The sequence below is a fragment of the Anser brachyrhynchus genome (assembly GCF_964034855.1).
Source record: "Anser brachyrhynchus genome assembly, chromosome: 2".
Classification (NCBI taxonomy): Eukaryota; Metazoa; Chordata; class Aves; order Anseriformes; family Anatidae; genus Anser; species Anser brachyrhynchus.
In genome coordinates this window covers 149,153,251-149,180,504 of record NC_137695.1, presented here as the reverse complement: position 1 = coordinate 149,180,504, position 27,254 = coordinate 149,153,251, and the positions used below count along the sequence as shown (strand labels likewise).

Genomic DNA, 27,254 nt, shown 5'->3' with positions numbered 1-27,254 from the left:
GGTAGCAGATGGGACTGTGTTTCCTGAGCTCTCCTGCACGATGTGTGCCAACAAAATGTGTCGCAAGCGATTGCTGGGGCCAGTGATGCCTGGTGGCACATCGCAGCCTTGCTGCGTGTGTCAGCGGAGCTTTGGTGGCTGCCCAAGGATGGCCCTCGGCTGAAGGCAAGCATGAGGTGAGAGGTATTATCTTCATCGATTCCTAGGCAGAACTTCCAAAAACTACAAAATCCAGTCTATGAGTGCTAGAAATCTAACCAGTGTTCAGATTCAGGGCAAAATTTAAAACTGGCGTTGTTATGCTTGGGTGAATTCACAATGTATTTAGCGAATATATGCACACAGTCTGCAAAAATAGGGGAATGTAATTCCTCGGGGAGCAGGGCAAACAGGGGTTGGAGGATGCCATGTGTTTGGCACCGCAGCGAGCAGAACGGGGAAGGGCAGTGTGGGGCTGCTCTGGGTGGGTTTCTGCATCGTCACAAAGGAGATGTTCACAGCACCTGATCCGTGCTCCCTCCAGCAGGAAAACCGGCTGCTGGTAACTCTGAGATGGGAATTTCCCTGCCCAGTCTCCAGATCAAGTGTTTGTTAATTAATTAATTTTGACACATGGAAGACTTCAGCCAAAAAGCCCTGAATTACTTCCATAAAATCAGAGTAATAAATTCTGCTCCCATGAAAAACTTCTGGGGGCGTTGATTTAGGAAAGCTCTAGTGCCCTTCAGGGAAAGGACATTAGGAGGAAAAGGGCCTGTACCAGTGCTGCTTTTCATCACCCCTAGGAAAATGCACCCAAATTTGGTCAAATTCTAAGCCACTGGTAGCAACAACAAGTTCCTATGTGTTATATGGCTGAGCATATAGTGGATTGCCAGGGATTTTGTGGCATGTGTTGACAGGGGCTTTTGTGTGGCCAACTCCCTATGGGCTCTTCGTGCAGTCTGGCCACCGTTGTCCCATGGACTCCTGCCAACATCCCCCAAATATTCAAATTTGGCTTCTGGTTTCCTCAGGCAGAGCTGTCTGGTGACTGCCTTGCTGAGGGCCGGTGCAGAAGATGAAACTTGGCTGTTTTTGGTCCTCCTGCCCAGTCAGAACCGCAGGGCTGCTGGCGAGGAAGCAATGCCAAGAAGAAGAAGAAGGTGGACTCAGGTCTTCACACCCTCCACTTGGCAGTGGTGGCCGTTTGGCATCAAACTTTGGTGAAATGCTCCTCGGGTGCTGGATGTGAACGTCTAGGATTTGTTTTGCAGGCAAGGTGAGAGCTTGAGGTGCAGCCAGGATCAGTGGTAACCTCATGTTATACACTAAAAGGGCTAGAAAAGGCCAAGCCCAGCAAAAACACCTGCAGTCCTTGGCTGTTTTCAATCACGTTCCAGTACTAGGAGGACCTGGAAATGTCTGTGCTTCAGCTTCCCCGTTACAAGAGGGATCAAGGCCCAGTCACACTGCTGTGAGTTATTGAGGAAGCTCTGTAACGGTGGTGGAGTCCTGAGCTGCTGAGACATCAGTTATAGAAAAAAATAATAAAACAAAACAAAGAAATCTATTTTTCTAAGCAAGGCCCGAATAACAACAGCAAGAAGCAAAGGGTGTCTCATTTACTGATCATCTTATGGACCAGGCACGGAAAGCCATGTGTGCATGTAACCAAAAACCATCCTCTTGTCAGTGCACAAGCAGACTAAATTAGAAAAGCACAGGCCACCTAATTCAAGTTCCTGGCTTCTGAGTGATGGATTTTTTTTTCCCCAAGCAATATTTTTTAAAAGAAGCACTGCACAAGTGCCTGCCCTAGCCAGGCCATGGAGAGGGGAGGCAGAGCTGTGCATGGGGAAAGTCAGCATCAGCAGCCTGTTCTCATCCATGCGCAGTGAAACCCCGTGCCCAAGGCCGTCCCCGATCACAGCGGAGCACGAACAACGTCCTGATTGTGCCTCGCCACTTGGCCTCTCCTAGAGCTTCAGTCACCGTGTCGTTATTAATTACAGCAAAGCCTGCTCGCAGTGCCCTCTCTGCAAACTTGCTCAGGCATCCCCCCTAAAGCAACCTTTGTGTGGCACTGGGGTGCTTTTGCGTAAAAAGGAAGTGGGATTGGTTTTCCAGGAGGAACCGTGGCACTCGGAGGCTTGCCCCCATCCTCAACCCATGGCCGTGCGGCCGGCGCTCCCGGCCGGGGCTGGCAAAGCCCTGCTGCTCTTCTGCAAGCATGTTTGTTTGCTCTGGGAGAGCTTTGACTTTATTATCTCTGCAATAACAAACTCCAGGGCTGCCGCTATTGTTCTGGTTGAATTGCAGTGATCCTACTGAGCCCCAGTCCCCAATCCCATGGCGGCTGGTGCTGTGCAAATACAGGCAACCCAGGTGGGTCTTGTTCTGCCGAAAACTCCCGAGAGCCACGGGAGCGCTGCTAGTTAAACAAAGTAGGTCAGCACTCCAGACACACATACTTACACGCACATCAGCCAGAAGAGACACAAACTGGAATATTAAGCTGCCAAGTGGCTGTTAAAAACTGTGCACGAGGGCAATTAAAATATTAGCATCCTTTCATGTAAGCAAAGCAGGCAGAAGTGGCAATTAGCTTCAGCTACAAGTTTGCAGCCCTGGAGGAAAGCCATCAGACACGTTGCCTCCTGACACACACATCCAGCCATCCGACAGCCCATGCAGGGGGGACAGAAGGGGCTGCACAGGACATCGGGCTCCATGCAGGCAGGATCGCCCCATGCAGCCTCCTGCGCCGTCGTGGTCAATGGCACAGCCCGTGTGCGTGCTCACCGGCAGGCTGCAGGTGCTGGAGGAGCAGCTGGGCTGCTTTCTGTACCTTTTGCCATCAGATTTTGGTGTAGGATCAGGGTGAGTGCAGCCACTGCAGTTCCCAGCCCCAAAAGGAGATGGGCGCTGGTTCAGCCCCTTTCAGCAATGTCCTGGACAGCTTTATGGTAAGAAAAGTCACCGAGTCCTCCTCCCTACTTACTGTAAACTTCCCTTGATGTTTAAATGTCATGGGGAAGGTTTCTTTCATTCGTTCCTTCCTTCCTTCATTCAGGTTGTAAGGGCAACCAATATAAAGGTACCCCTAAATCCATGCATGCCCCATGCATGGGGCAGGGGCTTGGTTCCCCATTCCCAGGCACTATCCGACCCCCTCACATGGCGTACAACTGTCTGACACCAGGAAAATAAAAATCAGTAGTGGACTGAGCTGTTCATTTTAATCTGGTTCGCGTTTGCCAAGCCGATTACTGCAAAACCAGTTCCAACCCTAATCGCAGCTCTAAAGCCCCTGAGCTCCTCTGCACAACGTGGAGCTGGCGGCGGCCGATCTTTGTTTTTAATTAAGAAGATTAAAAAAAAAAAAAAGAGAGAGACAAGAAAAAGGTTACCAAAATGTCTAGCTTTTGTTTTATTGAGTTACAACAAATGAGCAACAAGTTAGAAAAACTGGATTTATTCAAACTCCCTAACGCATTGTGTTTGTGCAGTGTACTGAAATATGGGTAAGGTTTCAAAATGCAGCTGGTCCGAGTAACCGAGCGGCCGGCTCCTGCATCCGCACGCATGCTCCAGCTCTCCCTCCTCTTCTTCCTCCTCACACCCGCACGTACAGACACCTCGCACAAAGGAAAATGAGCAGTACTTGAAAAAAGTGCACTCAGGAATCTAGAACTGATCTAAAAATTTAGTGGCAAGGGTTAATCAGAAATTTCCGTTGTGCGCTGCAACATCTAAAGCTGGCGGACAGGCTTGTGTTTATGCTGTCCATCCTTGTACCAGCCCGAGAAACGCAAACAAGTTCAGATTACGAAGCATCTTCATTTTCTCACTCCAACCCCTCCGGGGGTTGCGTGTTCAAACAAAAAGTGCTAAAACCAAACAAACAGGAAAAAAAAAAAAAAGGCATTGTAGCGAAGATCGTCAGAGACCCACGGTCTGGCCTCGTTTGTGAAAAGTGAAGTACAGGAGCTGGAGAAGACTCGCTTCATAGGAGCACAGGAAAGCACAGATTTAAATTTTTCAACCAGTAGAAGATGGCCATAAAACAAAACAAAAAAGTCAAAACAACAGGGAAAAAAAAAAACCAAAGCCCCAACCAAGGCAGACCGCCCCTCCCCTCCCCAAACCCAAACTGCATTGCGTGGGCTGAAATGTAAACGGCTGCTGGGGTGGGAATCTGGGATCGGATGTCGATCGGCACCAAAGAGATTCCTAAAATTGCAAATCTTTCTTCAAACACTTCCGAGAGGTTGTAGGGTCTCCCCTGGAGATCTTTAAAAGCCGCTTGGACGTGGCCCTGGGCACCCTTCTCTGGGCGTCCCTGCTTGAGCAGGGGGGGACCAGGTGGACCCCAGGGGGCCCTGCCAACCTCAGCTGTTTTGTGATTCGGTGATTCGGAAAAAAAAAAATCTCCTCTCCCCCCTCCCCACAAAAGACACCTCCCTCCCCCAAAACCAACCCTAAAATTTTGCCATGGCGTTATATGCAAGAATAACTTGCACCTATTAAAAAGTTAACAAAATTTCCACGTCGTACAAATCTGTTCCAGTACAGGAAGAGGATGGGCAGGAAAGTGGGTGGGAGAAAAGCGAAGGAGAACCCTATGTACAAGGACCCTTTTTTCTTTCTTCCTTTTCCTTTTCAATGCAGTAGTAGGACTTTGGCACTATAAACAACCCCATGACGGTGCTCCACAAGAGTATTTCTCACTGTGCCTCCGCGAGCACGGTTTGAGACTTGGAGTCGCAACACGCTATCTCACCCCAGGCAGGAAAATAGATTTTTGTTCTATTTTCAGGCAGAATTCCCCTTCATTGTCAGGACAGTGCAGCTGATGAGTACCCCTGCAAAAATTAAAGAAGAAACATATTACTTTTAAAGACACCACGAACAGCTACTTGGGCTGTTGATTAATGCAGCACCCGATTTACATCCCTGCAGCTGCCGTGGCCCTGCATTTGGTACTAACCACCCCCTGAAGCCTGTCCCTATCACTGGTGCTGCAGCAGGGTGCCAGATTTGTTTTGTTGTGCCCAACAGCCAGCTAATACCCCCCTACAGACCGCTGATGGGGACAAACAAGCCCAGCCTTGACTCTTGCCGATCGCTCGCTGCTGCGAACACCTCGGGCAGAGCCTGCACCGGCTCGTGGGTGACACCCGAGGGCTGGGGGCAGCTGCTTTGTGCCCACAGGAGAGATGGAGCTAAAGGCAAGGAGACTTCAGACCTTTCTTCCCCGGCAAATCCTCTCATTATATGGCACGGATTTAGAAAAGAATTATACAAACTCGAAACCAGCCCTCCAACAGCTGCCTGCCTACACACGGCCCTGTGAACAGATGGGGACACAGGGCGAGGGCGCTCCTACAGGGAGATGGCAAGGGATGTCAGCCCTACAGGGATGTCAGCCCTACAGGGATGTCAGCCCTACAGGGATGACTTCCAGCGTGGTTTTCCCCATGAGTAAAGTGTGAGAGTGCAGGAAGTGTGAGCACCGACCCAGGCTGCAGCTGCAGGCGGCAGCACGGGGTGGTTTCTCCTGCACCAATGCTCACCGCAGCCCTTATTTCACACCTTTTACGAACGTTGCTACTAGCTCTGTCGTTTCCCACAGAGGCACTGAGCTCTGTCTGGCATCTGCACCTCAGAAAGCAAAGCGGCCCAGCCCAGCAAAAGAGCGTGGGTTTGTGCCAACACGAAAGGAAAAAAAAAAAACCCTCCTTGTCCCTGCAGCCTTTACTCAGACAACCTCTCTGTGCCTTCTAAAGCACTGCAAATTTGTAATTGCTGCTTTGGGTTTTGCTTCTCCCTCTGAAGTCCTTCATTGCTGGGTCTCCAACACAGCTTACTGGTTTTAGGGGAAACGGCGAGTCCCTAAAATGCTTCAGTTCTGCAAAAACCGCTGGGAAGTCCCACGCTGCCTTCAGGACAGGGGCCGTGGAGCCCACCGTCGGCAGCAGGCGCTGCAGCCAGCTTCACGGATCGAGCACCAAACCACAAGAAAAATGAGAACTCGAACAGAAAGGAAGGGAAACCCCGGTGCTGGGAGCTTTCACCAGTCTCAGACACCGAGGAATGTGCTGGGCCACCAGCATCCGACTGATCTCGGCTCCCACCGCGGTGTGAAAGGAGCTGAGGGCACCGGGAGGGCCCAGACTGCTGCTGATGCTCAGCACCACGCAGCGAGCAAGGCCTGGCTTCTCTGGGGCCTTCTGGTGTGCAGCTCCCAGATCTTGGCCTTCAGCACAGCTCGGCCGAGCTCCCTGGGCTGTGGAAGGGCGTCACAGCGACCCCGGGGAGCGTTCGTGGCCCTCGAGAGCATCTTCTACCTCGGTAGAAGGCCTCTGGGCTTGAAATGGAGGTTGTGAGAGCAACCCTGAATCAGAAAGTTTTCGGTGGAGAAAGTGGTGGTGGGGGAAAAAAAAAAAAAAAAAGTACATTTCTGAGAAAAGACAAAAGCTCTGGTCTGAGGAAATCTTGGGAAAACCCCCCGGGGAGATAATGCTGTGAAGAAAGCCAGCAGAGGCTGCCAGCCGCTCCGGCATGCTCTGCTCCTGCTCCCGGGGCTGAGCCGTGATGTGCTGCGTTTAATTCGAGGCGGATTTCTGTTCGTCAGGCTTGCGCAAGTGGTGACAAGAGACCTGGTTTTGACCCACGCTGTCGGAAGGCAGGAATCTCGGCACGGATGGACAGGGAGCTAAGGCTGTGCCGATACACGAGGGATGCAAAGCTTCGTCACGCAGCAGCCGGGGCATTTTTAGTGAGGGCTTCAGCGCGCCTTGCAGCGGCCACTCAGCATCCCGAAGGTGCCCTACGGGGACAAGTCTTGAGGGAGTGTTCAGGAAACCTGACTCTGCTCCGTGGAATTCATCCAGTTTTGGCAAAAGCTTCAGATAGGCAGAAGCAGGCTTTATAACAGAGACCCCATTAGCCTGTGGATGGTGTGGCCACGAGGCCGTGAAAGTCCAGCAGAAACAACTGGAAATGCATCAGTTTTGAAGAACCCATTTTCTCAGGCACCAGGTCCATCGAGGCTGTAATACGAATACTCCCTAATGGTTTCAGGAACTTATAAAACTACCTGGGGGAGGCAAAGAGGGATCTCAGAAGTTCTGCAGCACTTCAAGTTTTGCAGAAGCTGCACAACAGAAGTACGGGGACTGAGCGCAGAAAAATGTTCGCTTTAAAGCGCTCATGTCAGGCTGAGAAAATAGCAACAGCGTGAATATCAAAGGAGCACGTTTCTGCACAAAGTGAAGCGCAGCAGTGGAAGTTTCACACCGTGACTGCAGCTGTGCAAGAGCCAAGAGGAGGAAAAGTCCCTTGTCAGCAACTCAGCGCTTGGCAGCGCCTCCTGTGTGCAGCCAGGATGGTGACACGGCCCCTCGAAGGCACCGAGGGCTATGGTGTTAGGAAGAATCAGACTTTTTTACGTGAGAACACACAGAAACAAGCTCACCGTCAGGTCTCACACGGTCTTTGCTTTTGGGTCATACCCTGGGTGTCACCTCGGGTAACACCTTGCTAGCTCAACTCCAAAGTTTCAGTTCAAAATCAAACAAGATAGCCAGCCTTCGCAAAAATGAGAGCGACAGTTTATCCTGAAGGACAAAGAAGCTGGGATTTTTCCACGGGTCCCATCAGTGCAGGGGATAAAGCTCCTGGCTTTCACGTCACCACGGCTGTGACAGCGCCTCCCACCCAGGCACTGGCACTTCTGGGCTGAGATGTGCCGGGAAGACGATGTGGAACAAAAGAGAGAAAGGCTTTGGGCTTTTGTCAAGTCGCCAGGTTGGGATGCTGAGAAATAGGCGAAGTTTGGAGGACAAAATGGTCGTCTGATCTTCCGGAATTGCAGGGAAAGCCCTGCTCTGGTGCATCTTTTCTCAGCTGGTGCATTTTACAGCAGGCCCTTGGAAGGTCCTCACGAAAAGGATAAACTGGTGAAAGTTTATCTGAGAGTAAAGTTCCTATTACAGTTCCTCTCTGATGACCCTTGAGCACCTCCACAGCTGTGGAGCTTCGAGGGCAGCAGCAGGGCGTGATGGCAGAAGTTTCACCCCAATTTATCCTGCTAGCACTGCAGTGCAGGCACCGACCTGTCCCTTGGGAAGAGGGCTGAGGCAAGGCTCGGTCTCACAGCACGAGAGAGTTGTGAGAAAGTGGTGCCAGGTCCCCCTCCCTGCTATCTGCCCCCCATTCCCCCTCCTCGCCCACAGCCTGCTCCCTCCCCTCGGTTACATTAGGGTAACTGTTTGTAGCTGGAACGGCAAAATGATCTGGAATGACAAACCCTGACAGAAAAATATAAATCCCATGGTGCACTTTCACATTGCTCATGTGATCAGATCCTGGGTCTGGTTTCGTATGTGGCTGCAGAGCCGTGGCACCCCTGTGTGCCTCTGCAGCAGCCACAGCAGCTCCAGGTGATGTCCCCAGCCCGTCTTCCTCCAGTCTCTGTGCTTGCCACAACCCGCTCCTCACACCCCCAGCCAGCAGCTTCTGCAAGCACAGCCCAGGACAGTTTTGTAGCGCAGCCTGGAGCTTTAACATACTCCGTGGTACGGACACAGTGACATCTCTTGAATGCCCAAACTGTAGTTCAAAATGCAACCACTGCAGGGTTGGAAACCCTTTTTGAACTCAGAGTGTCTAGCAGACTTTTGCATATACATGCAGCACAAGGAGAAACCGGAGGGCTCTAGGCTGGCCAGCAGAGATTGCTAAGAAAAAACCTGCACTTCTGCAACACGAAGCAGTTCAACCTGAGGCCTGCCAGCTGCAATAGCAAACGTCCTTAGTGCAAGGGTAGGGACTTCCTCTAGTCCTGGCTTTTGTATTTCTTTTTTTTTTTCTTTTTAATATTTTAGCATATTATACTTATTAGACATCAGAGGTGCATTAATTCTTTCAAAAATCCAAGTTCTCTAATTGTTTGTCAGTGCGTGGTGCTGTGCTTTCTGTTGGGTAAGTTGTAGCATAAAGAGACTCCAGCTCCGGAAAGACGGGCTCTGATCTCGGCTGTACCATGCACAGAACGTTAAAGGCTCTGGGGAACTCAACACGCAAGTCAAGAAACCCCGACAGAGCTTGCTCCAGATTTATACCTGCGTAACTGTGATCAGAAGCAGGCCTCAGGTCTCCAAACAACACATCCTCTCATGTTGTGAAAGCTCACATAACTCCCCAGCCCCCTTAAGAAAAGACCCTGCAGCTTGCTTTTAAATTCAGGATCCTGTGAAGAAGAGCTGCTAAAACACCCACACAGCTTAGTCTGGAGCATTTCCTAAGCCTCTACAGTGAGCAAGCAGAACAAAGCAAGGCTGGAGACAGTTCTCACCTGCAAGAGGAAGAGAGCACATTTACATGAGCCGCTTGAGGCCCCACAGCATTTTTTGCTTGCTGTTGCATAAAGAAGCATCGCTGGCCCGGGCCCTTCCCGCAGAGAGCTTTTATTCTGCTGCAAAGGAAGGAGCCGAGGTGCAAAACCAGGCGCTGCGGCCTCTGTCCGTGGGAGATCAGTGATCTGTTAGCAAAAGGGCTATCGGGAACTAGTATCACCTATTATTTCTTTGCATGGCTCCACTGGTGTGTTTTACATCAGGCTCTGCAGAGGTTACACGGGTCATTTAAAGGCAGAAGTTCAGGACTTAAGCACTTACTGCAAAAAAAATAAAAAGTAAAATAACGCCCTTAAACGGGAGTTGACCCAAAATGAAAGGAGAAACCTGGCGCACAGCACTAACCCCTCCCTGGCAAGCAACTGCTTCAATTTACAACCAGGACAGCTCTCCCTTGTGCTCAGGCATCCAGCAGGCACCAGGATCCGGCAGGGACGGGCTTTTTGGGATTTGCACCGAAAAGGGGCTAGGGGATGCTGGAAGCACACCCGGCCTGAGGCCGGCCCAGAGAAGCAGGGCACCACCAGCATTACCTGTCTATACGTGGGCATTGTCTCCAGATATACTTTCAGAGTCAAAGTCCGCCAGCTCCGCCTGCCCTTCGGGCGCCGCCTGGCTCCAGCTGTCCGTACAGTCCGATGCGGCGTCATCCTCGCCCACCGTCACCTCCACCCAGTTGACCTCGGCCGGCTCCTCGTTCTCCTCGCTGCCGTGGCCGTCGTGGCTGTTGCACTCCAGCCTCTCCGCACCCTCCGCTTGGTTCCCCAACAAAGAGTCTTTCAATGGCTCGCAGTCCCTTTTGGCTCTCACCACCATTTTCCCTGCGTTCTCTTCGTTCAGCTTTTTATGCTCCTGGTAATGCTGCCGAGACACCTCGTTACCATTCTTTGGACTCTCCGTGAGTTTTGATCCCTTTTTCTGATTTTGCTCGTGATGGCCATCAACGGCGTACTGCTGCTGGTACTGGTCAATCCATTTAAGCGACCCCGTTCTTAGCGAAGACCGGTTTTCCTTGAACCAGCGAACTATTTCAGTTCGTGTGAGCCCAGTCTGAGATGCTAACTGGTCATACTCCTGGGGTGATGGCCACTGAGTTCTTGCAAATGTGCTTTTCAGTAGATGAATCTGCTCCTGGGTCTTCTTAAATGTGGCAGAGGACCCAGACAAAGCACCGGGGAGCTGGGAGCTATTCAGCAGTTCTGCTTGGCTTATTGCACCGTTGGGAGTTCCTTGTTCTTTAATTTTTCTGTATGATCCCATTGAGTCCAAGACAGCTTGCTCCATGCTGTCCCTTATCTTTCTCCGCTCAGAGAACCACGAATCAATCTCCCTCCTGCTCAGCTTAGTCTCCACTCGAAGCCTGTCCAATTCTCCTTGGGTCGGAAAAGAGCATCGTAGGAAGCTCTCCTCAAGGGCCCTAAGCTGCTCTTGGGTTTTCTCTTTGAACTTCTGGGGTGCAAAATCTGCATAGGGGTGGAATGAGCGGCCGTGCCGACCCAGTGAAGGTGCTATTTGATCTTTCCCTAAAGCATCACCGGTGACGTGCACAATGCCCCTCTGACTTCGATACCTGTGGTCGCTGAACCACTTCTTGATCTCACTCCGGGAGAGACCCGTTGCCTCTATCAGCCGGTAGACTTCTGTGTCATCGGGAAACTGGCTTGCTATGAAGCTGGCCTTCAGCTCTGCTATCTGCTCCTTCGTCTTTTTTCGCTCGCTGGCTGGCGTCAGCGGTACGGCGGTCAGCTTGGCAGGACTCTCGGGCACCTGAACTACGTGAGGACGCTTGGCCTCCGGGACACTTGCTAGGGTCTGTATTGTCCTCTTTTGCCCCTGGTTTGGGGCAACAGCAAGCGTAATTGGTGAACAGGAAACTGCTGAACCGTTTGACACAGGGGTTAAAACCAGACCAGTCTGGCCCAGTATCTGACAGGGCAAAGCTGTTTGGATGATGGGAGGGGGGATTTTTGCCGTTGCCAAAGGAGCTGGCAGGACGGTGATGGTTTGGGGAACTGCCTGGATAGTACCGTTGAACATCTTCTTTCTCGCCTCCTCCACTTCTTCAGGAGACCAACTGATGCCATGCTTCAAACGTTGCGTAGCAAACCAGATTCGGATCTGTTCTTCTGGATGTTTTGAGGCTGCTGTCAACCATGACAATTCTGCTTGCGTCGGGTAAGGGAATTTATTAAAGGAGTTGATCATGGTTGCGTTAGTGTCCAGTGCAGAGTTGTATTTGGTACTATTCAGAGGTACCGGGACCTTGGGGACAAGGTTAATATTTGGTGGTAGCTGTACAGAGGGCATAACATGAGCTAACACGTCATGGAGGAGGTCTCCGTTTATACAAGCAATAGCTTCAGTGGCTTCAGTTATGATGCGGGGGAGAGCACCATCCACATGGTTTTCCGTAACTCCCTCTTCTGGCTTTTTGGGACCCTTCTTGGTTTCCCCTTTAGGCTTTCCCAACTTCATCATCGGCGTTTTACTCACACTAATTCCCCCATGAAGCGAATCCTCACACTCTGCATTTTCTAGCCCACTGCTCGTGACAGTGACATCGTTAGTGGTGGTCTCAATGGACTGCTCTAAAACAGTCTGGTTATTCCGTTTAATTAATTTCAGTTTAAAGTTACTCTCTCCCGGGTGGTATTTTGTGTTGTGGTCAGATAAAGAATCATATTTTTTGGTTGTGAAATTGCATTCGGCACAGACATACAGGGGGTTGAGAATGACATTTGGATGCTGAGTGTCAACATGCTCTGTAAATTCATTTAAGTTTTGTGTAGAGTAAGGGCAGTATTTACACTCATAACCGCCCTGGGGTTTCTTAGACTGATTTTCAGCTGGGGGCTTTGCCTCGACCACTTCACAATCTTTTACCGAGCTTTCTGAAGGCCAAGTTTTTTTAGCGTCCTGCTGCGGTGTGCCAGCCCCCTTCTCTTTCGGAGTTTCTACGCGCTCCGTGACTTCCTGTTCCACCACTTCAGAAGTTCGCACCATACAGGGAGTTGTTGACTTTCTTTTGCTAGCCATGGCGGCCGTTTGCAGCAGGCTGTGGTCCCAAATGGTGACTTTTTTTTTTTTTTTCTTTTTGGCAGGGTGAGCAATAAACTCAAAAGATCTTGCAAATGGCTCCAACCTTCCCAGATTACTTGACTGTTTTGTTTAATAAAGGATTTCAGCCCTGGCTGTGACCATCAGCTCGGACGGCAGACCCATCAGCTGCATGACACCTGTGAAACAAAGCACACACCATTAGGCACTGATCTGTAAAACATGGACTGAGCAGAAAGCCACAGCTCAAGATATATACATTTAAAATAACGTTTTGGACAATGCTAAACTCTTCCCCTGCTACTCTCCCCATCAACTTAAGAGGCAAAATCTGCCCACAAAGAATAAAAGCAGTGGATAATTCACAATGAAGTGCACCACAGGTAGAAAATGACTTTGAAACAAGGAAGATGAACAGACAGGGGATTTTAATCTCCACTAGAGTCAATGCATTTAGCTGGAAAAGAAAGAAGACACTGCTATAAATACTGTACCTTTTTATAGAAGCTGCAGTTTCTATTAATTATTATTTTGAAGCATGCAGATCTGAAATTGAGTGTGATTTATATTAAACTTAATTACTTCCCACTGTCACTTACCTTGTAAATATGTCTACTAAATGATTGTGGTTACTAATGATGGGTGATTTCTAAATAAAGCTATAGGGACTGCCTTGCTTTTAAAAGTAAAGGCAGAAAGAATAGTTAATGCAAGTCAACATTTTCAAAGGTCTGTGTTTTGATGAGAGGTGGGTTCAAAGAAACTGCAGCAGATCTGTGGAGGCCTATCAAGTCTCTTCTGGAACAAAAGTTTCCTTAAACTACCACTTTTCACTGAATATTGATTCTAAAGGCAGCTAGCAGAGGTCACAGGCATCCTTAGATCCCTTTTAAACAGGGTCCCTTCTTGTGACCCTGCTGATATTCCCATTGAGTCCTGATCTGTGCGCTTAACTGCCTACAGAATTAAAAAAAAGAATCCACTTTAAAAACACGATTCACGTGGTGAAGTGGTTTTGGAAGTTCTCAAATGTAAGAATTCCATAAAAACATATGCATTTTAAAAGGATCTGAAGTCAACATCAGTCAGCACAACCACAAAAAAAAAGAGAAACTACACCAGCTGTGTTATAATCTACCCGTGCTCATCGGGGGGGGGTGTGTGGGGGGAGTGGAATTCCATTGTTATAACAGTTCCAAGAGGCAAAAAAAAAAAGATGTCTTTCCTATTTCACAAAATGCCTTTTCTAATCAATTCTTGACTTTAATTTTGCTACTCTTCTTGATCAGACGGGCTCTGGGTTTGTAACGTTTCCGCACCTGATGGGAAACTCATCGTTTGACATCAAGGAGTCCATGGGATGGGACGTGGGGGGCACCAGGGCTTACAGACTTGAGGAGGATGGAACGCGGGTAGGATCTGTGTTGATTTTTGTAGAAGCACATTAAATGGAGAATCTGAATTAGAGATCTTATCTCTAAAAAAAATGCAGACCTTTTTGTAAAGCTTGTAAATGATGAGCAGTGACCGGCACCTAGCAGAATCACCAAAGTGAAAATCAGATGAGGTAAATCCCACTGCAGTTCCCCCGGACACATCCAACACCAGCGGGCAGTTTCAGACCACCTCACTGCTGCCCCTGAACCTGCTCTTTTCACCTCTGCATTGGCATGAGAGCCAGAAACAATTTCTGCTCACGCAGATGCTAACTGCTTAGCTCTGTTTGCAGTTTATCAGTACTTTGAAAGTCTCTAGAGCATATTCCTGCTAGTCTGCCCATCGCAGATCATACCCCTACTGCATTTACGGAAACCTAAAGTGATATACTGACAGAGGAAGCAGCTTTGTCTGCGGACAAGCACAGGGATGGCAGCTTCCAGCTCCATTTCCCCAAAACCCAGCGTGAAGTGCTTCTCTGTACATCACTTCATGAAGCACTTTCGCAGGTAAGGTTCTGCTGAAACGTAAGCTGTGGAATGGCAAAGATGCAGGATGGAGGAGAGGCTGTCCAGAGATGCTATTTGTTACACTGCAGCTGCCTCGGCCTACACGCGTGGTGCTCCATGCTCACGGCCACCGCCAAAGGCCTGACCAAGACTGGGGGTGCTCCTGCACCCTTGCTCCAATTTGGTGAAGCGCTGCAGCATCGGGTTGATGCTTGAGGGTGCATTTAAGCTCTGGGAAATGGCACATCTTCACTCAGCTCAGTGAAGCATGGATTGGTCTGTCCACAGCATGATCTACCTGAAAGGAAGGTGTGGGGAGCTGGGGGGAGCTACCTTCTCACAGGTAACCAGTGATAGGACCAGAGGGAATGGCCTCAAGTTGTGCCAGGGGAGGTTCTGGTTGGAAATGAAGTGACATTTTTTCTCAGAAAGAGCAGTCAGGCATTGGGACGGGTTGCCCAGGGAGGTGGTGGTGTCACCGTCCCTGGGGGTGTTCAAGGAAAGGTTGGACGTGGTGCTTAGGGACATGGTTTAGTGGGTGACACTGGTGGTAGGGGGATGGTTGGACCAGGTGATCTTGGAGGTCTTTTCCAACCCTAATGATTCTGTGATTCTATGGCCATGCCTTAAGCATTTACCTTGGTCAGGATGACATGGTGACATCTCCCTCTGACCTGGGATCATCAACACTCATTATCATTCCCCAAGGCATCAGCACCTCCGAGCCACCCATGCCTTGGGTTTCCGCCATCTCTGTTGCTTTTTTTTTTTTCCTTTCTCCCTTTTAATAATAAGCAAGCAGATGAACAGTGGAACAAATGATGCCTGGTTTTCTGCAGATTTGTGCTGACTGACCTTTAAACTGGATTACTCCGAATATTCTCTGTTATTTCCACATATTCCTTCAAAATTTCCCTCTATTTCCCTTCACAATCATCCTCCCACAGAGTATTTTGTCTGTGGTCTGTCACCTGCTGTGTCCCACTGCAGATGGGATCAGAAGTTAGACACAAACACACAACTGTCTGAACACCCATCTTCCTGGCCAACCATTTTTAATGAAGCTTGCAGAGCATTAATTATCCCGGAAGCTACTTTGCTATATCAAAACTGGTTGAAATGGGTCAAAAGGTGAGAGAAGGGGGTGCAATCGGCTGCCTAAGCCAGGCTGCTGCTGGAAACGGGGTGAAGGTAATGGGGTCACCTCACACTGCCCTGCAGATCCCACTGCACTCCTGACATTGATGCTTGCAGATGAGGGAAGGGAGGTGCAACGCAGCACTCTGGGAAAGGCTGGTGGGGATGAGGATGGAGCCACAGCTCCCCGATACTCCTCTGCTGCTCTCCCTCCCTGGCCACACAGCTTCACTTAATGGTCTGCTCCTTTTCTGATGTGTGACCTTCTGCAAAATTCATGTGGCAACATCAGCAAAAGGAAGGAAATGAAAAGACATCAAAGACAGGGAAAGGCTTACTTATATTTCACTGAATATCAATCCCCCTCTCCCCCAAAAAGGAAGAAAGGGCTAAGAACAAAAAGATAAAGGAATGGGACGGGAAAGAAAGCCTGTAGAAAGAGAAACATCTAGGTTACTACTTTGGATCAATCAAATGTTTCTTAAAAGTCAGGGTAAATGTCTTGAATTCCCCATTCTCTGGAAGCACGGCAAGCTCTCTGCCACGTCGGGTTGCTGTGCCAAACTCCCACCTCTCACAAGGATGCAAGGATCAGCCCCAGGCACGGATGCTCTGATACAGAACGTGGGCCAAGGTATCTCCAAAACACGTATAAGTGGGTGGATGGATAAAAAATTCTGTCCGCTACAATTTTACTGGGTATTTTTACATATCGCTTCTTTTCCTCCGTTCTATTTCGCAGCGTTTTTCTGTATTTCTAACCGCTGCTTTGTGCTAACTCTACACATTGAACAGTTTTTCTGCCACACAAGAATCCCTGCACACTATAGAAACCAACCCCAAGTCAAATGCGGCTTTTTGGAGGTCAGTAACAAAACAAATGAGTTTCAACCCAAGATGTGCTTTTTTTTTTTTTTTTTTTTTTTTGTGGGAGACCACGACCAGCGAGGGACCCTACTTGTCCCTTTGTCCCGAAACAGGGGGAGGAAAGCGAGGCCCAGCAACTGCGTGTATGAGGAGTTTATTGGGACCTCCAAGCCACTGCTCCTCCAGGACCTCGGTAAGTGCCTCACCCAGGATAAATATGAAGTTGCTAAGGCATTTCTCGTGCCCTGGAGCTCCCGGTCACTCCTCACAATGAATACAGACCACCCATGCCACATCTCTGTGAGACGGGCAGGGGAACACACAAACCTGACTGCACAAACCACCGGCTTTTACCTGCAGGTGGCTGGTCCTCCAGCCAGCAGCAACTCCCCAGATTTGGTGATACCCCTCAGCAACAACCAAGGCTCAGCAAGCAGCATGCTGAGATGGCAACACAAGTCACACTTCACCAAGCCGCTGTTCAGCTTGTTCCAAGGGCCAAATTCACATCTAGTGCCAGACAAACAGGGCTGCACTGGGTACAGGCTTCTCCTGGCACATACACGATGATCTCTGTCGCTAAAGCCAGCCTCGTTCGCTGTTTTTGTTTTATTATGGATGGGACCTAGGACCACTGGCCTCCATTTGAGCTGCTGTCACCACCATGCATGGGGTGCAGAGGCGCTGGTGGCAACTGCCCTGCGAGCAGCGAGTGCCCAGGCATGTGGGAGAAGGCAGCCCTCACCCCTGCAGCTGACCTGCCTCGTCTCCTGCTGGGCTTGCCATGCTGCAAGGGGGGAAAACAGCAGAAAAAAAGAAATATTTGTTATGCTTATTTTTTATTTTTAAACGAGCAGATGCACAAAGCAGCCAAAGGCAGCCAGGTTAAAAACAAAAGCGCTCGCCTCCAAGCAGACAGCTGCCTCCGTGAACCAGGTCCAAACCAAACCACAGAGCCCGTCTGCAGTAACAGGAGCTTTCGATTTGCTTTGCTTCTGCAAAGCAATCAGGACGGGAGCACGCAGGTCAGAAGCAATGTGTTCTTTTCAGCATCTCTGCTCAAAAGTGCATCGTGGCAGTTATGAGAGAGGCCCCAGCCTGGTTTTGTTTAATTTCCAAGAGCTAACGAACTAACCCAGCCACAGTCCTCTGATCTTTCAAAGCCCTGTTCAGATGGCTCTGGAGCATCAGACAGGAGAACAAAGTGGCAACTCATTTGGTGACTTGGTGCATGACCAGGGAAATGCCAGATTCCCTCGCTGCTTGCTGGCTCCCAGGCTGGGAAACTGCAGAGAACTATGCAGGGAAAATAAACCATGTTTTTAGGTCTGGCTGTCCCTGGAAAATGTTTGCTTGGGTAGCAATGCCACCTTCCAGCAGCAAAGGATAATTCCTGCCTCTATAGGTTTCTCAAGTGAAGTAAGTTTGGGCAGTGAAAACACTTTTATGCTGGCAAAGCTGTAACTATCCTGAAGCACTTAGCAGTTCAGAGCTGTTAAAAATAAAACTCCAGGGCAGTCTGTGCCAGTGGTACTAAGCTGACTAGAACTGCTCGTGTGGACTGGCTTTACAAAACAGCACAGTTCAAGCAAAGGGCTGGAAAAATGAATCACAAACCTTTCTTGTGCTGAATTTTGCCATCTTTTCACTTTCTCCCATTTTTCCTTTGTGTCCATAGCCAGTGTTATACTACCTCCCAACAAATTAAAAGGAAAAAAAGCAAATATTCAAGTAGAGGCTGAACTCCCTGTCGCAGGACTCTTCCCCCGGGGCTTTGGTGGCAGGGTCCCCAAAAACATGAGGAAGTTTGGGAAAGGTTGTCCAAAAGCTATCCCAAACATAAGCGATGTCAAATCAAAAATACAGATGGAACCTTAACTGCTGCAGAAACGGAAAGGCACACCAGAAATGCCACTACTTCACACTGCATCTCACTTCCAGTGCAGAGGAGCCAGGACTCAATGAAATGGATGCAACAGAGACCCCGAAGGGGTTGAAACCCCCACCCAGTGCAAATGGATCTTTGCTTTTCACAGATATACTTTTTTTTTTTTTTTAAACCAAACAAACTGTAGCGACGCTAGTGTGATTTGCCAACAGACTCCTTTATTTTTCATCTCACTGGAAAACTTGCTCTGCCCTACGCCAGCATCTGGCTGCAGCCAAAAGCAAACAAAAACCCATGTCTGAACATGACGTTCGCTATCACAAAGGTACCAACTACTCCTCTCAGCTCTCCCATTCCCCCTCCCCAGCCTGGGGACACAGCAGGAGTGACAGCGCAGCACCCGCAGCTGCTACCTGGAAAGGACTTTTTGGTCACAAGCCTTTCTGTCCCTAGGTTTCGGGATGTTGCCCTGCTTTATCACACAGCAAATCAAAAAACACTTGACTCCAACCGAGATCATGCCCACAGCTTGGTTCTGTGCAAGAACTGCTATTGCTGGATGACCCTGTAACTCCCCTATGCCCATTTATTCCTCACCCATGGAGGTAGCTGCGGTGCAAAGATGCAGAGTAAAGCAGAACTGCTCTCCTGCTCCCTATCAAAGAGGGCAAACTCATGTTCATTAGTGTTGTGGCAATATTATTCTCCTACAAACGCAAGGATGAGAGGTGAGAGATACATTTCATGGTGCAAAGAGGAACACGCCTTGGGTGATGTTTTTCCTTCCTTACAACTGTTTTTAGCATGCAGCTGCTGCAGCAATATCAAAAAGCACATCAGCTAGCACAGCAAAAATGCTGTTGCTCTCCACTGTGATAACACAGTTAAAAACACTGCTTAATTATATGCAGGAGAATAAGCAGAAGCAAACCAGGGCAAATAATTCCTACATGATGGATCGGGACTGCAATGATTTACAAAGGGAAAACCACAGAAAGAAAGGAAGGTTTCTGAACTGCAGAGTTGAGCTTTTAAACAACATTTAAGTGAGAGCAGCCAAGAGCTCTGACTCCCTTGCTGTTCTTTGTAAGCTGAATAAAGCAAAATTAATGGGGAGGTATACAGATTGCCACAGCAATAGTTTTCTGAGACACGAAAAAATAAATTTGAAAATGCTGTAGATTTTTAATTCACATATGTTGATGGAGACATTTCTAATTAGAAAATAACCATGCAGATGTTTGAGGCCCGTCATGATGGCCTGGCGCGTGATGGCCATGAATTTTTGTCTGCATGGAAGAAGCAAAGTGTATTTTTTTCTTTGCTTTAAGAATCAGCTGCTCACACCTTTAACATGCGAATAGCAAAGCAAAGTGCCCCCAAGACTCCTGACCCGCATCAACATGACTCGTGAAGCTGGGTGCCAACGCCTCTGCGAAGCAGGGCAGGAGCGGCCCTGCCTGGGAGAATCCACGCCTGCAGCATGGCCACCAAGAGGCAAAAGTACACACATAAAACACCGATGGGTGGTGGTGGTGGGGATAAGCTGAGGTGGGATGAAATGCAGTGCTCAAAAGGTGCTAAGGGTAGTAGAAAACCCCAGAGAATGGCGTGCTGAAGCCAATCCACACGAACGCTGCCTCTTTGCATTAACAGCTCAGGGTCTACGTGATCACGGTGTGGAGGAAAGAGATGGAGAAATTTATGCTGGAAAACACAAGTGTTGTGAAAAAAAGCTCAACAGGCTTTACCAGAGTGAGCTATGTCAGCCAGCATCGCACACTAGACGTATTTCAGAGTATATTGCTCATGATATGTTCTTTGAACTAAAACGTTCTCATTCACACCACTGCAAAGCCAAAGGCATGGTAAAAGCTGCGGGTTTTCTGTGCTGCTGGTTGTATGAACACTAGTGGCCAACCCCTCCCAGAAATGGGCAAGTTGAACATTTTGTGCTGTGAATTTTCTATTTTAAGTACTCATCTGCAATCACTGTTTCTGTTTTTTTTTTTAAATTCCCTATTTTAAATGCAGGTTTAAGTTTAGTGGCTAAAATGAGGACTAGGAAAGTGATAGAATAACCTACCCAGAATGAAAAGCACCACCTTACAGACTGATTCAATACTTGTATAGCAGCAATGGCTACTTTCCCAAACAAGAGAGTGGCCTTTCCCTCAGGAAAGGCCTCACAGGAATTGTCCCTCTCCAGCTCCCGAGGGGATGGGACAGGCCCGGGAGAGGCAGGCGAGCACCAGTGATGTGCTCGGGTCTTGCACCTGTGTTGGAGATGGGGACAACATCCAGGTTTCCTCGCTTCCTGGCCACTGCCATCTCCTCTGGAAAACGGGTTGGCAACCTACAGCTTGAAGACCAAATGGGGCATGTGGGCAACCACCACTGGCACACAAGGGCCGTGCCTCCCACTGATTATGAACTTGTTTCCCTCAAGGTGTGTGCTTCTGCAAGATGCATCTGCCCTGGGGTCCCACTGAACACACATCTTGCTGGTGCTCTCTGATAGCAGGGGAGAGGATATCCCTTGCTTCCCACACGCGGAAGGAAGGGTTCCAAAATCCCTGTGGTGTCTGCAGCTGCCCATGCTCAAAACTCAGAAGGTGCTGGTGGGTGTTCTCCTGGGGCCTCGCTCTCCCGCTGGGGAGGGAAAAATGCAGTGTGACCTCCTCCAAGCAAGAGGATGGATGAATCACGCCCCCCCCCCCCCAAAACACTGGTGGATGCATCAGCAGTTGTTCAATACCTGCACGGGGGTTGAGCCTCTTCCCAACACCCTCCATCGATGGCTTTCAGGGGCAGCGAGTTCCAGAGATTAGTCACGCACCATGTCAAAATTATCTCCTCTAATCAGCAGCATGTTTACTCCTAGGGTGGGTACTTGCATGTTCATCAGAGAGAAATAAAGACCAACAGATTTCTTAAGAGAGAAATAGAAACACTATAAAAACATTCATTCTAATTAGTTTAATTACTTGTCTGTGCAGCTCACTGAATCCTCATCACTGGAGTGGATTAAAGTCGCTGGATTTAAATAATTCTTCATATTGAGCTTTTATGTAGAACCATGTGGTGGGATGACAAGAGATTCACAGACACAAAACAAAAATTATCTGTACACAGTACCTTCAACTACATGGCCAAAACCTGGATGTAGCCACATTTGATTTTACACATTAAAACCAGTTTGTTTTGTTTGAATATTCAGTGAGTTATTTTATTTTATTTTATTTTTAGGTATGCCTTTAAGGAGTGAACAATTCCTAGGAGAGTTAAAAGTGGTGCTCTTTCCTCTAGTGACTTCTAGAAATCATTTCCCATTCGCTGGGAAAAATAAACCACGTTTTAACAGCAATGTCTGGTCCCCTTCTTCCTTCCTGTGATCCTCCACCTAGGCAGGGTACAGCTTTATATATTGATATATTCCTATATATTTCAATTATTATTATCTATTCTCTCTGTTCAGACTTATGGTTATTATAGGGACACTATCAGTTAAATGCCTGCAAAGAGGAAGAAGGTGGGTGATTACAGAATCAAGGCATTTGACTTCTTTACACACTTGCAAAACTTAAGCAATAGCACAGAAGTTTTCCTGCTTCAGGACTTCTCACACTGCTCGTTTCCCTCAGCAGTTTTTCCTGCCCCGGGAACCACAGCACCCATCCTTTAGTCAGCTGAGCAGCAAGTTTTTCAAGTAAAATTAAGGCCCTCACAAACACTTTTGAGCTGCATAGGGCAAACAAAAATCACATGTGCATACTGGGTGTTCTTCTTGCGTGGCTTCAGGACAGAAATAAGCTCTAACTTTCTCAAAAAAAAACCCAAAACAACCAAAACCCAACTTAATTTCTCTACAAGCAGCCCCTAAATCTCTCTCCTCCTGACACAGGCAGCACACATCACAGCATGAAACACCAAGCGAAAAGTGCCCAGAGGACTTGATGGAGGGGAAGGAACACAGGCTGAGGGCAGGAGACAATTGGTGACCGCTTCTCAGCAGGGTTTAGATTTGAGGGAGAGGAAAAGAAGAAATCCAGACAACCAGAGTGCTGAGCCTGAACAACAGAGGCAATACAGGCAGACTTACAGGATGTGTGGCCAACACTATTTGTCCGACACGGGGAGCATCCCTTGCATCAGCCTCATCCAACACAGCAGCAGCACTGGAGGAGTCTACGGAGTTCCCAAAAGAGAGGAAGGAGCTCAACAATTAACACAAAACATTAGTAACCTGCGTGTCTATAGCCACACACCTCCCCCTTTGACTCATTCAAGATGTGGTAGAAAAACGCAGATGGTTGTGATTTACAACGCTGGTGAGTCACTGCACCTCTTCCCTTTCCCCCCACCCCCAAGGGCTTCTCTGTGTATCTTCATGTTCCCAGATGAGGAGTACAGATCAGAGGAGAAAACACCACAAACAGACTGGTGTAACATCTCCCTCCCACAGCATGGTTTTAACCTTGCTCCCCAGACCCTCCTGTTCTTCTCTCCTGCCCCCATTTCCCTTTCCACTCATCTGCGCTCCGTTGAATTCAATGGCTATCACTTCTTGTCATTCAGATTGACACTGTCTATGAAGTCTGAACCTTGGCACCACCAAGAAAAGCTTCAGAACACAGTAATTTCCCATTTAAAAACATTAGGTCTGGCTTACAATTATAATACCTAAAAATATTCTCCATCTGAATGGAAAGGCCTGAGCTACGGTGCCATAAACTATCACAAAGCAGGGCTTGGGGTATGAAGCAGTGCCTGGGGGCCCACCACACCGAAGGCTTGCACAGCAATGTACAAAAACGTTCACCTTGAGATTCCCAGAAGCAGGAACTTCAACACACCTTCAAAACCGAACCACCCCAAAAACTGCGAGCCAGATCTTCAGATACCTGGACACTCAGCGTCCCCCAGGTGAACGGGGGATATCAGACAAACCTGGTGCCCCAGGCACTTCAAGACAGCTCCAATTTTAAGCAGATGAAGAGTCCGCCTTTGGCCTAACTCACATGGTTCAATACCCTGATGAACTGAGGAGGCAAACCTGAGGCAAAACCCCACACTGAAATGCCACGTGTTGGTCTGGGGGTGCAGACAGACCCCACCACCCATGCCACGGCCGGGTCAGACAGCGTGTTGCAGACCCCCACGCTCGCCCATGCGAGGTGTAAAACCAGCAGGTCACACCTCTGCGTCCCCATTCACAAGGAAGTCGATGGCTGCTGGTTATGAGGATTTAGGTGCTTAAAAGAAGCACCGGCCTACGCAGTGCTCCGCATCCATCCACCTGACCTCCTTGTCTCCGTCCAGCCCTGGTGCTGATGGTTCTGCTGAGGGCCTTTCTGCGTACCTGGGTGTAAAAAACTCTCATCCTGTCACGTTTTAAATTACATTTTCTTGTGCTCTACTTCTTTAAAGTTCAAGAGCGGCCTTGCCTCACGCCATGAAAAATGTAGTTCCCCATTCAGAGCCGTTTCTTCTCTGACAGCAAACACATGATGTCCACCGAGTGTGTAAAACAGGTAGATTTTTTAGGGCCTTTCTCCTCATGTAGGAGCCCGCCTTAGGTAGTTAATGACCAGCGGTGTTCAGAGGATCCCAGCAGCCCAGCATCTGAAGGCTTTATGGCTGTTGAGGCACCTATCCTCACAGCAGGGCTGTGAATTAAGGCAGTGCCGTTATCCCCATTGCTCAGATGGGCAATTAAGGCATGAAGAGATCGTGGCTGAGGCTTCATTAAACGGCCAAGCCAATTTACAGCTTGCTGCTGCCAAATGGGATGGAGTAAAGACAATGCGAAAAATCATGCCCTACCCACCACGGTCACATGGGAAGTCTGCAGGGCTGGAAATTATATCCAGGTGGTCTGTGCTCCAGGCTACTGCTCCATCCTCCCATAAATTCAGATTATCCTCCTGGCTCATGAGTTAAAAATATTTAACAGCCAGTGCAGAAGGAGCTGGGACTCTTAGTTTAGGTCCTAGTGAACAAGCGCTGAAGACGCAAAACCACCACAACTCTGTGCAAAAAGCATAAGTCTGAAGATCAAAGGCCCGAACTATCTGCCTTCCCTTAGAAATCACTCATCAGCCCAGGCTGCAGAGAAGCCTGTCTCTGCACGTAGGCTGCAGAGAAGCCCCTCTGCTTCTGACATCCCTCTGTCCTTACAGAAGCTCAAAGTTACCTTCCTCTGCAGCTGCAGCAACATACATTGCTAGCAAAGCTGCACCAATTCCTCCTGGTCTTCCTTTGCTTGAATGCTACAGCTCAGTAATTCTCCTGCCTTGACATATATTTAAAACATATAAATAAATATATAATAAATAAATATATGCCTAAATTCTGGAAAATCCAGTATTTTAGGGAGGTTTTCCATGTGTTGAAGACCTTCTCATGACAACCCCCTCTCATCCAAAGCCTGTGGGTACTGCCAATATATTTGTTCTTTCTTGCTGGCTCTGAAGGCTTTGGAAGTCCTGTCCCAAAGCTGCTCTGAGTTTACCCACACTTCCCACATGCCTTTCAGTCAAGGGTAATTGAAAGGGCTCCTGCAATTACTGTTTAGATCACCTCTGCACATCATTTTTCCCTTATAGGCTTCAATTTTTATTTAATCATTTTGTTTTCAAGGTGTATTTAATTATCACTCTTTTTCTTAGTAAGCACCCAGACCTCATATCCATATAAAACACTTTGCTTTATATAATCCTATGGATGGTACGGCAGAAGCAGAAGACCTACCACATGTTCAGCAGAAAAGGCAAAGAGACAATAAACAGCAAGTCTGACAAGACCCTTGGAAACATCTGCACGCGTCCCTTCCACTGCAAGTCACAAAACATTTTCCCGGCCTTCTGGGTATTTAAGGCATCTCATACAAGACCAAAGCCACCAAGCATTCGTTATCCATCAGCAGAAGCATCACTGATGGTCCTGATGTCCACACCATCTAAAGTCTGAAATTAATAGTAGCTTGGAGATAAAGTTATTCACGAAATAACACATTATTGTTCTGTACTGCTGTTCTAACTTCTGTCATCCAACTAATATGCAACTAATACCCTAATATTAAATATAAATATTTACCTTCCTTAGGATAATCACAGATCATACATACAACTTTTTTAAAGAAAACCCAAACACACAGAGTTAAAAAGCCTTTCTAAACCATGCTGGCTTATGGGGAAAAGGCCTGTCTTGCTCTGCCCTACGCTGAGATTTCAGGTGGGTGTGTGCAGGTTACAAAGCGTCCCTCCTGGCGCCTACTAGGCAGGATGGCAAAGAAATGCATTTTGCCCTGGGGATCTCGGATCAAATGAGCTCCCTTTTCCTCACCACATCACCCTTTGCTTCTCCGATTTGTCACAGGGCAGAGCCGTTGCCCTCTGCACACAGTGACAGCTTTGCTGTTGGGAGAATTTGGCAGGGCCACAAAGGACCTTTGTTCGTGCCAGGACCTGGGTGCACAATGCAATCCTTCCCCCTTGTCACACACTGTCGGGTTTCCATGGCTGGGCCAGAAGCACTCCCCCGCTACCGCAACGTTACCTCCTTCTTCCCACAGCGAGTACTGCGGGACAGAGGAGACAGAGGGGAGCCAGTCACTGCTTTTTGGGTCACGAATTCCTGCAAACTCCAACCTGACTAGCAGCACAGACAGCAGATCCGAGAGTGTCAGAGCTCTGCCTCCAGCTTCTTCGCAGGACTTTCGCTACCTGGATGCTGCAAAACCTCCAGCATAAGGCTCTCCGATTTCCAGGTACATTCTTGTCCTCGAGGCCAGAAACGTGGCAGATAGATGTGATGTAACATTATTCCTCCGTGCCACATTTCTCCGTTTGCTCTAAATCTGCCAGCCTGTGTGTGTATGTCAGCACAGCAGGGCTGGAGCAGGGCTTTGAATCCAGCCTGTCCCACCTTTCCCTGTCCTGGCTCTTGCAAGAAAGGTGCCTGGGTTGTGGATGGGAGCTGCCAGCACCTGGGAGCTCCAGGAAAAGATGCCAGTGGTGGGGCAGGGGATGGAGGGTGAGCACAGCCTGAGCGGCTGCTGCTGGAGAAGAGTGGGACTTGGCAGGACGGAGTGTCTCCGTATTTTCATTTCACCCATGAAATACACAGAAGAGATGATTACTGGATCACTCCCAAATTATTTAATATCCCAGTTTGAAAGAAACAGTGCTTCTTTTTGAAAAAAGCAGAAGAGAGTGAAAAGCATCTTTGGAAGTAAATGAAGTTTCATAAGATCTGACCACGTACTAAAAACAGCTAAGCGACACCTAAAGTACGATCAGACTAGCCTGATCCACACCTTTGCAGACTTTTGCCACAGAGAGAGCCACAAAACAGGGCACATTTCGTTTCTTCCATTTCTCATTTAAAACATCACGGGACGCAGAACAAACCAGTTCCCATTTCCAAAACCGAGTCTGATTTGGAACACACAAAGTTCAGATGCTTTGGCATCTGGCTGGAATGCTCCTTACACTCCCAAACCACAGAGGGACAATGTTTCACCCAGACAGATTATTACCATGCCAAAGAATAAACTGCCAACGACAACAAGAAGAATTGGCAAAACCTTCCATTCATTTCTTTCTTACCAGTGTAACCGTTTGCCATCAGGACACCTTAAAACACAACGAAGTGTACTTGACAGTTACCTCCTCCTGTCTCCTCCCACACATTTTTAATTCGGGCATACTCACTGCTTCCTGCACAGAGCCGGAGTCATTACAAGCATCAGCCTTTTTGTCTCCCTGGATCCCCCTCCGGCTACTTCATAGCATGTCCAGATGAACAAACTGTAACAATGGCTCTTGAGCAATACTTCAGAAATGCAGAAGAGAACTGCTCGTTACAACAGTGTCTTACTGAGGAATATTTGTCTAAATCCTTTTTTTTTTTTTTTTTTTTTTTTGAAACTGGGTTTCTTCTCCTCCCGTT

The 27,254-nt window shown here is 48.5% G+C and overlaps 1 protein-coding gene across 2 annotated transcripts in view; it reads right to left on the bottom strand.

Annotated features, from left to right (window-relative positions):
• Positions 1 to 4,637: 4,637 nt before the first annotated feature.
• Positions 4,638 to 27,254, bottom strand: part of ZHX2 (zinc fingers and homeoboxes 2) — a 67,870-nt gene continuing 45,253 nt past the window's right edge. Inside the window, exons 3-6 of one of the 2 annotated variants that reach the window (XM_080583626.1) lie at positions 22,402 to 22,487; positions 21,058 to 21,191; positions 9,938 to 12,640; positions 4,638 to 4,847 (exon numbers count right to left, since the gene is read on the bottom strand). In XM_080583626.1, the coding sequence (XP_080439752.1) occupies positions 9,942 to 12,440 (2,499 nt within the window). In that variant the 5' untranslated portion in view covers positions 12,441 to 12,640; positions 21,058 to 21,191; positions 22,402 to 22,487 and the 3' untranslated portion in view covers positions 4,638 to 4,847; positions 9,938 to 9,941. The remainder of the gene's footprint in view (positions 4,848 to 9,937; positions 12,641 to 21,057; positions 21,192 to 22,401; positions 22,488 to 27,254) is intronic. The other variant, XM_080583627.1, reaches the window with a different exon arrangement.